Source organism: Callorhinus ursinus, unplaced genomic scaffold, assembly GCF_003265705.2.
Source record: "Callorhinus ursinus isolate GAN/ISIS: 27379988/994484 unplaced genomic scaffold, GSC_fseal_2.0 scaffold4, whole genome shotgun sequence".
Lineage (NCBI taxonomy): Eukaryota > Metazoa > Chordata > Mammalia > Carnivora > Otariidae > Callorhinus > Callorhinus ursinus.
Genome location: NW_027397066.1, coordinates 77,048,312 through 77,061,451, shown reverse-complemented (window position 1 = coordinate 77,061,451; position 13,140 = coordinate 77,048,312). Strand labels below are relative to the sequence as shown.

Sequence of the window (13,140 nt, the reverse complement as noted above, 5' to 3'; positions counted from 1 at the left end):
CAAAGTCATATAAGAGAAGTAACAAAGCTGAAATCCATGCGTAAAAGTCTAAATCCTTATACTCTAAAACTCAGGCCGTCTCCAATACCTGTCACAAAATGATAGCAATCATTATAATGAAGTTCAAGAGCCATATTTGTAAATAATATTAACCATGGCCTACATGACTACTATTCACCTGGAGGGCACTAAAACGATATATCTTTAACTTCCTACAATGAAGTCCTATCAACACAACTGAAAAGCAAATCACATTTTTTCCAAAAGAACAATTTTATAAATGTTGAGTGAAGAACCTGGATGAAGAACTCTGCATTGGAACAAATCACAGTTATATTAACTGCCATAAACATGGCGACACTTACAAATTCTGATAGGTGAATGGATTCTGCTTTTACAAAGTGTACCTGATATATCACAAATCATACATAAAATTAAAATCTAGATGTTCACTGTATCAAAAATCTGACCTAAAGCTAATGCACATCAGCTAAACATGTTAACCAGTGTCCTGTTTTCTTATATTTTCAAAGGGCTAAGGCAAAATGATTTCAATTGTCTGTTTTCTTCAAAGTCTCTTTATTCAAAATGGATAATAATCTTTTTAAAGCTAGCTACTTAAATGCCTAAATGCCTGGAGGAGGGGAGTCCTAAAAAATCTGTTAATGAGTATTAGGAGAACTAGAGTTTCTTGAACTTGATTACATATTCATCTTTGATTTTTTTTTCCTCTTCTTATTTTATACAGGTAATACAAAAATATACAGTGAAGACATCAATTTTTAAAACTCATGCTTAAAGTGCTTAGTTAACCAGACAAAAAAAAATAAAGAAGTTTGGCTTACTCTCCATCATGTACTCAATTACTCAGAGCTTTTACTGGTAATGTAATATGTACCATCAAAATACATAATTTTATATATATATATACACACACACACACACACTGTATGCATACAATGCATTATTTTGTATTATATATAATATATACTATACATATACCTATACATCTCTACCTAAAAATATACCTTAAACTTGTACACAGGTCTGAACCAAGTGACATCCCCATAGCCCAACTGGTAAGTGACTAACAGAGGAAGTAGTTTGATAATATGGAGGATAAGGGAAGGTTACAATACAATAGCATTTCTCAAACTAGAACCCTTTACACTCTTAAAAATTGAGGACCCTAAAGAGTTTTTGCTTATGTGGCTTATGTTGGTTATATCTATGATATTACCGTATTAGAAAGTAGAAACTGAAAACCTTTATTAAACTGCTTACATAATAACAAGTATTTTTATGAAAACTATATCCCCTCAACCCATTCCTCTCCCCCCAATCTAGTGAGAAGAGTGGCACTGTTTTATATTTGTAAAAATCTTTGGTTCTAGCTGCTTCTGTAATTCATCTATTGTAATATAGTTTTTGTTTAGGTTTATGAAGAAAATCATGCTTCACACAGATAATACAGTTAGGAAAGGAAGAGTTTTTTCATAACCTTTTTACAATACTATGGATATTCTTCTTCGATACTAAACCCAAATTTGACACGTGGTAGCTTTTTTTTAAAGGTCAGTTGCAATGTGGAATGTGAAAAAGTTTATGAATCAACTTTTGCGTTCTTTTATATTTAAACCCACTGGTCTATCTTGCACTTTAATGGACCTTTAAACCATGCATTATTTTGTAACACTGTGTGCACTGGTCATTTGGAAAATACTGGTTCACTTACTGATTAATGCAGATCTTCCAAATGTTGACACATTTCATGATATTTTATCAAAAAATTACATTAATATTACCATTGATCCTGAAATATCAGGAGATTGTCAAACTCACAGTCCAAAATCCAAACTCTCCTTTGAAAACTGGAATTTTATCACTAGCAATAAATGCTACCGGTTATTTCCTTGCTTTCACTGTCCTTTTTTGAGAAAATGTCTGCTAAATACCTAAGTCTGCTTAACTACAGTTTGTCAGCCATTCTTTTAAGTAAAAATGGTGTTTGGTGAAAAAAATGACAAGTTCAAATCAGAACTGAAAGCAACTGTTCAAATGCTCTCCCTTGAGATAACCACTGTACACACTTTAGTATACAGCAAAAGCTGGTTCACATTTTGTTTCACAAAAGTATTAAAAAGACACCTACTGCTTAGTTGAGATTTACCAAAACCAACAATTTTTACTGCTTTATCAAAAACATTCTTAAGTGAAATGACATTTAAAAATTTTTAAGAATACAATGACTACTAGAACAGTTTGGAGTCTTGGCCTTGATTTGTGCTAAGGCACCAGCAGTTTTACTTACCACTGCTTCTGTACACATCAACATAGTAAAAAGGCAAGTAGTATCTTAGTATTATTATGAAAGCAGTTTGCCCTTAGGGATCCTAAAGGTTCACATACCACACTTTGGAAACTGATGGGCCACAGTAAGAGCTTGTTTATCTAAAAACATCAACTTTCCAACACAGTCAATAATTTACAATTAGAATAATGTTTAATGCTTAGATTTGTTTGTTTGGACTATTTCTAGAAGTAAGCAAAAGCAAAAATAGCTAAGAGGCAATGAATGGCCAAAACAATGCAGTAATGGTTTCTGACCCAAGCCAAACAAGCACTTTTAAGCAGCACAAGAGACAGAGGAAACAAAAATACAAATGAAAGAATGGTGAAATGCTGAACCAATTATGAAGGCATCAGCTACTATTAAATTCTGACATTTGCTGACTGCCTTCTGTGTTTAAGGCACTGTACCAGGAGGTAGGGAATATTAAAGAAAAAAGGTTCAACTTGCCCTAAAGAAACAAATAAGAGCTTAGTAGCCAGGTACACAAGTAACTGTTATGAAATATGATTTGTGCCATGAGAAAGGATTAAACAAAATGCTACAGGAACATGAGGGAAAACAGCCTATCCTTTCGTACAAAGACCATAAAGAGGCCTATTATATTTTAGAGATAGAAGATGAATATTTTCTCATTACCAAAAGGTAATAGGAATCTACAACATTAGCATATGCAAGAAGACTCCAAGGTTCCAGGGAGTTTTTCCAAACTAAATTCCCCATTAATGGGTATGCAGAAGAGAAGACAATCTTGTATCCCAAGTTCTTCCAGTATGCGTGTACCCATTCTCATATCTAAGTCTACCACAAAACAAAAGAAGCATTTAAGTCTGACAATGGTTTCACCTTTCCAAAGGGTCCAAGATCAAGGGCCACTCAAAAACAAGCAAAAATCACTACAGGAGATTATGAGTTCACACTAAAGTAGTCCAAATTAATTTGATAACCCATAAATAAAAGTTATCTCCCAAAGAATGAAAATACATAAAACTTTATATCTGTCCTGAAGACTTACAAAACCGTGCCATTTCTGATTGTCTAGTTGTGTTATACTCTACATGGTTCAATTCTTTAACATGGCAACTAATTTTCAAAGCAATTCCTTTGAATACCAACTAAAACACATCATTTATTGTTTTAAACAGTAACCAAAATAATACATAGTAAAATCTAAGCAGCCTTAATTTGAATGTCACAGTAGAAAGAGAAATACCATTAGCATCTTCTAAAAGATAAAATCAAACTTTTCTCTGATGAAAGCTTTAAAAAAGACAAAGAATACACTAATAAATACATGACTGAAGAGTAGTTTCTGACATCACTCTAAGATGAAATGAGAAAGAAGAAACACCTCAGGCGTAAGCCAAAAGAAAAGATAAATGGGAAAAACGTAAAGAAAAACAAAGCCATGCTACTGTTACTGGACAAAGCAAAAGTATTTAACTTGAGAGACACACTTTTTAATAACAGAAATTAGAGCTACAACAAAAATATAACATATATCTTAACTGCATACTAATAATGAAAGACATAATAAACACTGCAGGATACGTAAGGCAAAAAGTCAAGAGACAAATATGAGGCTTTAACTTTCTTCTCCAAGCTCTTAGACAGCACAAAAATAAGACATACAATAGTGCTTTCCAAACATTTCTGATTGGGACTCATGTAAGAGACACATTTTAGATTATGACCCTAAACATGATTATTAATGGGGTAAAAAAATATAAAACTAGAGAAATAGATTAGTGGCCTATAAGATGCAAATATACACGAGAATTTAGAGTATACTGATGTTTCATAAGAAAAAAGGTTTATCAATAAATGATTCTGGAACAATTGACTAGTAAATGACAAATAATGAGCAAAGGAGAACACTGTACCATCCTTTCTTTAGTCCTTATAATATTATACATTCCAGATGAGATTTAAAATTAAAATAAAAACCAACACAAAACCTAACTCATATCCTCATTCAATTGATAACCAAACTCACTAGTTTGGTTACCAGTGCAAAACCTGACTCAGATCCATTAATTTGGCTATCAAAACAAAGAAACAAAAAAAACAAAAAAAGAAAGTAACAAGTGTTAGCAAGAATGTGGAGAAACTGGAACACTTGTGCACTGCTGGTGGGAAAGTAAAATGGCACAGGTATTAATGGAAAACGTGATGGTTTCTTGTATGACCTATCAATTCCATTTCCGGGTATATACCCTGAAGAAGTAACAGGAGGGTCCCAAAGAGATATTTGTACACAAATTTCATAGCAGTAATAGGCACAATAACCAAAAGGTAGAAGAAACCCAAGTATCCATCTACAGATGAATGGATAAACAAAATGTAATATACACATACAATACAATGCTTTTCAGCCTTAGAAAGGAAATTCTGATACATGCTACAACATGAATGAATCTTAAAAACTTTATGCAAAGGGGGGCACCTGGGTGGCTCAGTTGGTTAAGCGACTGCCTTCAGCTCAGGTCATGATCCTGGAGTCCCAGGATCGAGTCCCACATCGGGCTCCCTGCTCAGTGGGGAGTCTGCTTCTCCTTCTCACCCTCCTCCCTCTCATGCTGTCTCTCATTCTCTCTCTCAAATAAATAAATAAAATCTTTAAAAAAAAAAAAAAAACTTTATGCAAAGGGAAATAAACCAGTCACAGAAAGACAAATCCTGATGATTCCACTTTTATGATGCGCCTAAAGTAGTCAAATTCAGAGAAAGAAAGTAGAGGGTGGTTACCACAGGCTGGGAATAGGGGGGAAGTGTTTAGTGGGTACAGAGTTTCATTTCTGCAAGATGAAAAAAAGAATTCTGAAGATTAATTGCACAATAACGTGAATGTACCTAACACTCCCGTGATTTGTGTACTTAATAGTTAAGATGGTAAATTTTATGTTATGTATATTTTACAATTAAAAATAAAATTAACACAAATGCGCTAGAATAAAATACAGATGAAAATATTTATGATGTGATAGTAAGGAACGCCTGTCTGATCAGGACCTAAACCCTAGAAACCATCAAAGAAATGAATGAACAAACTGACCACATGAAAATGTAAAATTTCTCTAGGACAAACAATAAGGAATCAAAAGAATAAAAAACTTACAAATTATTTTTCAGAAAAAAAGAAAAAGGAACACAGAAAAAGTCCAGAAAGCTAATACATTTATGAAAACATACTTAACCTTAAAAGTAAAGAATAAAAGTAAAGTAATTTAATTCCCTGGTAAAGATTAAAAAGGTTTGCAATATTTTGACCTAGTACGAAAAAGTATACATCTAAAAACCAAGCTGTAGTCTGGTGCAAAGTGGTAAAACTTCTGTGTATGATAACTTGGTAATTACTAAAATATTACTAATTTCACTCAAATCTGACAATTCCATTTCCAAGAATTTTTCTTCAGATTGTATACAAGCTAAAAAATCTGTTAAAAGGATGGTCATTCTAGCCTTCTTTCGATAGCAAAAAAAAAAAAAAAAAAAAAGAAAAAACCCAACTAACTCATGTCCATTAATAGGAAACTACATGAATTATATCTATATAAGACACTGCAGTCATTTAAAAAAACTGAGGTATAGCATAAGTATTACCTATAATATAAATAAAAACAAAAACCTGGAATATATACAGGCAGAAAAAAAATGTGAAAATAAACACCAAAACTAAAGGATTATAGGATATTCTTCATTATACAATACTGCATCTTTTATAAATAACATTTTATTTTGAAGAAAACAATAGCTAAGCATGGAGAGCAAGAAGGTAGAGAAAACACAGAAGAAAGTATACACTTAAAATGTACTTAAGATTTTTACTTAAGTATGAATACTCATTGTACTTTCTTCTATTAAAATAATTCAGCACTGGGCGCCTGGGTGGCTCAGTTGGTGAAGCACCTGCCTTCAGCTCAGGTCATGATCCCAAGGTCCTGGGATGGAGCCTCGTATTGGGCTCTGCTCAGCGGGAAGCTGAGCCCAGCAGGGAAGCCTGCTTCTCCCTCCCACCCCCTCCTGCTTGTGTTCCCTCTCTCGCTGTCTCTCTATCAAATAAATAAATAAAATCTAAAAAAAAAATAAAATAATTCAGCACTTAGCCTTCTGCCAAGTACTGCCTGTCAACTAACACTTGCAGACATGAAGAAATCAGAATAACTATCCAAAGACTTAGTAAAGATTTGCATTTTGGCCACATACACCTAAAACAAACAAAAAAAAGTCCCAAAGTATCACCCAATAGTTATAGAATCATGATGCTAAAATGATACATTCAGCTCCATTATTCAAAGGACATACCCATTTTACTGCTTGCAGGGACTTCAGAGAACATCCAGGCAAAGGAAGTGAAGACCAAAAATGCTGATGTCTTACACAAGATCATACAACCTGTATGACCTGGAAAGCTTTTATTTTTCGGGGGGGGGAGGGAGGATCTTTTTGATTAACTGGAGTAATTTTGAAATTTCTCTTATTAACAACTGTTACTTTCAACATCACCACACTGAAATGGCAATCATTTTAGGAGACAATCTATTTCACTAAGGAAAGAAATTAATCAAGCATTCCCTAAAATTTTCCTCCATTCCAACCTCAAAATAATTGATTAACCCATTTATTTTTATTTTATCACTTTTTCTCCCTAGGTAAAATGTGTCTCTATTCCTTTGCAACGTTAAACAGTCCAGCTGTGCACCAGTTCCCATGCCCTAGATACCTGTCTTCAGATACCTCCCCTCCTTTCATCCTTTCCCTCTCTACTAGCTTCTTCCCCTAGGCCAACAAATATGCTCAATTTTCAACAATCCTGAAACATCTTTTGACAATGCTGTACTGTCAAGCTGTTTCTCTCTTCTCCTTCTTGAAAAGCTAGTCTTCATTTCCTTACCTTTCTACTGAAACTGTCTACTAAAGGTCAACAATAACATTTAATTTCCAAGGAAAGTGGTCTCTGATCAGTCCCCCATCCAATCTGACTTCTCTACAGTATTTGATACTGTTCACTATACACAAAACTGGAAACTGGTCTTTCTTTAGCTTTCAGAGTACTATTATTTTCTATGAATATTCGTTATCCTTTACAGTCTTCATTGATTTGCCTTCATTTGTCCACCATTAAATGTTGATATTTTTTACTGTATGCCTTGCTTTGGGGGTATTTTTGGTTAACTGCCATAATGATGACCCCTTCAAAGTTGATTTCTCAGGTTCCAACCATCTTTGAGCTACAAAACTAGTGTTCAATCCTCTACTAGACCTCATTTCTGAAACAGGAGAACTGAACTCAACACGTTTAAGTGTATTTCTCCTAAATACACTGCCTAATTCAGTTGACAGTGCCCATCACCCAGCTGTCTAAGCAAGAAAGATCTGAGTTATCTTTAAACCCTCTACATTTAACTATCACCAAATACCATCAAATACTGAAATATAAAACTTCCCTAAAATGCCTCCTCTATCCTACTAACATTTTCCTACATTTAGGCTTCAATTAATTCAACAGCTTCATCAACGGTCTTCCCATGCCGAAATGCCCTCTAGTGTGTACCAAAAAAAGTCCATCCTTCCTGGCATAGCATATAAAGGCCCCTCACAACCCAGCAATTTACATTTCTATCTTCTCAGTTTCATCTATACCTGCCCTAGACCTCCTCTTCCACAGATAACCTCCCTTCCCACAGACGTATCACTCTTCTGAGCAATGTGTATTTTCATCTCTTGTTCACCAAATAAGAACTGATTCACTGATTCAAAGTCATCTCTGTGACTTTTCCTGATCCTCTCCAAAAATAATCATTTCTGAATTCGATTGTGATTCTACATTGCTTAATATTTTCCCGAGTTATTACACTGTACTATTTTAACTATATATATTTATATGTCCCTTCCTCCTGGTGTTCCTTGAGATCAAGCTTTGCTCTTATTTTTACTTTACGCATAAAACATAATAAGCTCTCTCCTCTGTCACTCATCTGCCATTATTTTATTCCCTCGAAACCTGCTATGCTCTCAAAAAGGTCAAAAGAAAAAAAGAATGTGTAAACAAGCAATAACCATTAATAACTGGACACCATAAGGGCAAAATAAACACAGGAGGGAAAGGTGCCCACAAGTTAAGCGTATGCCCCCATATCCAAAGGCTGGATGAAGGAAGACCATCCTGCATCAAAAAGTTTCAAGTAACCATGACTGAAGAATGCCTGATGGCTATGGGACTGTTTCAAGATCATTAAGAGGAAGGATACTTTTAAAAATTTGTACAAAGTGACGATGGACTCTGAAAAACAAACTGAGGGTTCTAGAGGGGAGGAGGGTGGGGGGATGGGTTAGCCTGGTGATGGGTATTCAAGGGGGCACATTCTGCATGGAGCACTGGGTGTTATGCACAAACAATGAATCATGGAACACTACATCAAAAACTAATGATGTAATATATGGTAATTAACATAACAATAAAAAAATTTAAAAAAATTTGTACAAAGCACTAGTATCGCCCACTTATTACTTAATACTCCTTCCTTCAACACATATTTACTAAGAGCTTATTATGTGCCAGTCACTGCTCTGAGCAATGGTGAACAGGACAAAGTCTCTGCTCACATGGATCTTATATTCTAATAAGGGAGACACAAATATATAGAATCATGTTAGGTAGAAATAAATACTACATAGAAAAACACAGGTGAGTAAAACTGGGGGCGGGGGGGAGGAGTTGCTATTTCAAAGAGTATGATCAGGGGAAGGGCTTCTAAAGATAGTAAATATTTCACTAAGCCCAGAGTCATATGCATATATCAGCAGGAAGGGTCTTGGAGGAAGAAGAGAAAAGAGTAAGAAGGAAAGATGGCACTGTCCTTGGCATATTTAAGAAAAGGTATGGCTGTGGCACAGTAACTGAAAAAGAGTGGTAGGAAATAAAATCTTAATTCATATTGGCAAAATTAAAAGGGTTAGCTAAAAGAGTCATGACAGGCAATTTTTACAATTTCCATTCTATTTAAAGAAATAGGTGATTTAGACCTGATTTAGACCCTAACACTCTATTGTATATAAGCAAACACAGCATTATCATACAATGGCAGAATAAGAAGTTACCATATGATGATAAAGGAAGTAAGGTCAAAATCCATATCCCACCAATGATTCCCTAATCTCCATCTCTAGTCAGGATCCTAAACCAGCTTCAGTATCTCATCCTGTATACAGGCCCAAGCTTCCACACTCAATTCTGAATTCCCTACCTCTATGTTAAGTTGCCTTAGGTCTCGTCCAACATGCTAAATTAGGGACAGGACATTTAAGTCTTATTTGAATTTTTAAAGGCATGCCCAATGGGTTAGAATGGGTACTTTATACCTATTCTGATGTACGAAACTACCATTTTTTTTTAATTACCTAAAATTCTTGTCGATTTTAGTTATCTGAGAGAGAGAGAGAGAGAGAGCGCGCACGCATGCTTGTGCATTTGCACAAGCAGGGGGAGTGGGAGAGGGAGAGGCAGGCTCCCTGCTGAGCAGGGAGCCCAATGCAGGGCTAGATCCCAGGACACACTCTCTCATCTCTTTCTTCTCCATTTCTACTGTTCTTTCTACTTCCTAAATGAATTCTCTCTCTTCAAAACTTACCCTCTAACAAAGTGCAGTACTCAGGATGGCTAGACTGGTTTAACAAAACAGCTTTCTTTCACCATTTTACCCTTCTATCTGTGAAGGCTTTAATGGATCTCTAGGAACTACAATGTAAAACCAAAACTTAGCCTCCGTTTTCAATATTCTCCCAAATTCACAGTACCATCTGCAATCATCTTTTCTTAAAGCTCTCTATTCCTAGTAGGATGAATTCTCACCATTCCCACAACAAATTTAATTTTCATATTTCCCAATGTCATTAAGACTAACCATGTGATTCCTAAAGGCAATCTCAGCTTACAGGAGGAATTTACATATGAGAAAAAAAAAATCCCAATAAAGATGAATGAAATCTCCTTAAACAGGAAAAAAAAAAAAAGGTATAGCAGCATCTTCTGATTAGAAGAGACAATTAAGAATTTCATATTACTAATACTGATAAATAAAACACTGCACTGTATTCCAGTTTACAAAGTGCTTTTTATTCTACAGATAAAAAAGATGTTAATCTCAGATTTTAAGTAATTTGTCCAATGTCCCATTTAACTAAAATGAAGCAGTATAGACTTCTAAGGACTCAAAATCCCATGCCTACATGCTGGCCTTCCCAGCCCCCTCTAACTACGTAAGAAACAGATTCATATACTGATTGTTAAAATATTAAAGTACCAGGATGTCTACATGTTAACTACAGCATGTTATGCAAAGTAAACACCTACTGAAAGAATGAACAAAGAGACAGCACTCCTAAGCTTCTGGACAAGTTCAGAACCTTTTATACAAACAAAGTCTTTCAAAATTATGACTCCTCATTCCCACATAATTCAACCTACCAAATCATTCCACCATGTTCCAAATACACCCAAAGATTTTTAAATGTTATTCAAAAGATAATGTGTGGGGAGTCTGCCATCACTGGTACAGTTAAATAGAAGACTAGCAAACAAAATAAGATCCCAACGATAATGACATACGTATTACCAATCTTGCCAGGGCCACATCAGCATAAAAGCTGCTTGGGAAATACTGAGTTTTGCATTAAAAAAAGGTATCACTAAAATAAACATTAAAATAAAACTTCTAATATTCCTTCCACCCTTCATAAGAAACTGCATAAGGTAAACAATTAAAAGTTTATGCTCAGGAACTAGACTGACTGGATTTGAGTTCCACGTCTATCAAATTCCTAACAACTTAACCTCTTTGGGTCTCATTTCTGCAAAATGTGCATAATATCTTGTAGGACTGCTGTGCAAATTAAATGAGAGAATGTGAAGCACTTGGTACAGTGCCTAAAACATAGGAGTTCAAATATATCCTGTTAACGGTTCAAAGAACACAGACTAAAATGGAAATGCTAATTTTTGGCTTCCTCTCAAATCCCATTATCTGGGACAATCTGCTGAAGAGGTTAAAAATGGTTCTTTCACCTTGAAGATTACCAATTACTCATTTGCACCCTTGGGGTCTCCAGGAAGTCAAATGGTGGTAAAATCTGAATGTGATCTGCTCTTCATTTGTCCAGAGGTTGTCTTCATGCACCTTGAGTAAAGCCTGGTTCATATTAAGTGAGCAGTATTTTTTTGGAAAATACTGAGATGAATGTAAACACCTGGCTAAATAACAGACTCAAAGTCGTCTACATCATTGGTCTGAATCACCTAGTTTCTCTTCCAGTGGCAACTATTCTGACCTAAGGATGACCTAAATTCAGACATCAATTTCCATCATTGGGCCACATTCCAAGAACTCATACAAAACTGAAGAAGCCATGGATGCTCAGTTGACAGTAGGTATATGGTGCCTATGGCAGCCCCAAAGCAGTATCTTAAAGGGCAAGGTGGAGGACAATATATTAGTATGTACGACATGAAGAATATTAGACTCTTTTCCGCCTTTCATCTTTTAAAAATACCTCCTGATGCTACATCAATTTGCAACATTGTAACTCACCTGTTTTTTCAGTTATATCTGAATCAGGTGTGCCTGCCCTGCTAACTTCCCCTTCAGCATTCTCCTCTTCAGCACTAAGAGAAATTGGTGAAGAAGGGCCAGGCTGGGAGGGTTGAGGGGTTGCTTCGGGCACTTCCTCAATCTTACTCCTTTTCTCAAAGCGAAAACGGTCCAAGTTGAAAAGATTCATATTGGTAGAAACCACCACCCTGTAGAATTAAGAGCTTTAAATGAACTATCTGCAGGAAGAAAATAAAAAGAGAAAAAGAGGCCATGAAAACAATATAAAATACAAAGCCTTAGCAGTTCATTCCCAAGGCAATTAAAAGCACGCAAACATGCCAGTGGCACAGGATGACTATTATGGCTGCGCCTCATTGTTAGGCCACAATAATCAGAAGGTGGACAGGGATATCTTTCTTAAAATTTCCATTGCTCTTTCTACTCCCCTTCGTCTCCCCCCTCCCCGCCCCGCCCCGCCTTCCTCGAACCACACGCTGACCCTCGTGCAACCTCCTCTTACCCCAGCACGCGCAGGCACGTTCCCCACTCTAACCCCCCTGCGGGCCGTGCGCCCGCCCACAGGGAGAGGCTCCCTGCACTATGGTGCTCCCTGCCTCGAGAAAGGACGTGCCAGGGCCCGCGCCGCGATACTGCGGGGACACAAAGGGGCCAAAGAAGGGGAGCGGCGGAGGCCGTGCTGGCGGGCACCCCCCCGGAAGTTGACGCGGCGCGATCCCAGCTGAGAGGAAGCTGATAGGATCAAGAAAACATAGGGAGGGTTCAGAGGTGGGGAGTGTGCTGCGGCATCTCTTTTAATGCTCACTCGCTCGCCCTCTTTCTTTCTTTAGTACTCACAGTCTTGCAGGCTCGATGCAATGTAACAAAGGTCGAAAGAAAGAATAATTCCTGGCAGGGAGCGACGGTAGCCGGGCCGGGACCTTCCAAAACAGCACGGAGAGCCGAAACGAGCGCGCGGTGATGACGCAACACGCAGCTTAGGCTTTTTTTCTTCCCCAGCGACGCGCGAGCGGAAGATGTCTAGGCGCGCGCTGTTGCCATGGTAACTCGTACCCGCCTCTACGCCTGGGAAGCGCGCTTATGGCCTGTTTCTCCAGGTTAGCAAGAGTTGTTAAATAGAACAATAATAAATTGCACAATAGCAATAAATAACATAATAAATAATATAGCATTTGATATAAT

The 13,140-nt window shown here is 36.6% G+C and overlaps 1 protein-coding gene across 4 annotated transcripts in view; it reads right to left on the bottom strand.

Annotated features, from left to right (window-relative positions):
- Window positions 1-12,912, bottom strand: part of SMARCAD1 (SNF2 related chromatin remodeling ATPase with DExD box 1) — a 75,960-nt gene extending 63,048 nt beyond the window's left edge. For 2 of the 4 annotated variants that reach the window (XM_025873458.2, XM_025873461.2), the window contains exons 1-2: window positions 12,796-12,907; window positions 11,938-12,176 (exon numbers count right to left, since the gene is read on the bottom strand). In XM_025873458.2, the coding sequence (XP_025729243.1) occupies window positions 11,938-12,127 (190 nt within the window). In that variant the 5' untranslated portion in view covers window positions 12,128-12,176; window positions 12,796-12,907. Of the gene's footprint in view, window positions 1-11,937; window positions 12,177-12,460; window positions 12,666-12,795 lie in introns of those variants that run through there. The other 2 variants (XM_073891971.1, XM_025873459.2) reach the window with 2 other exon arrangements.
- Between the last annotated feature and the right edge of the window lie 228 nt (window positions 12,913-13,140).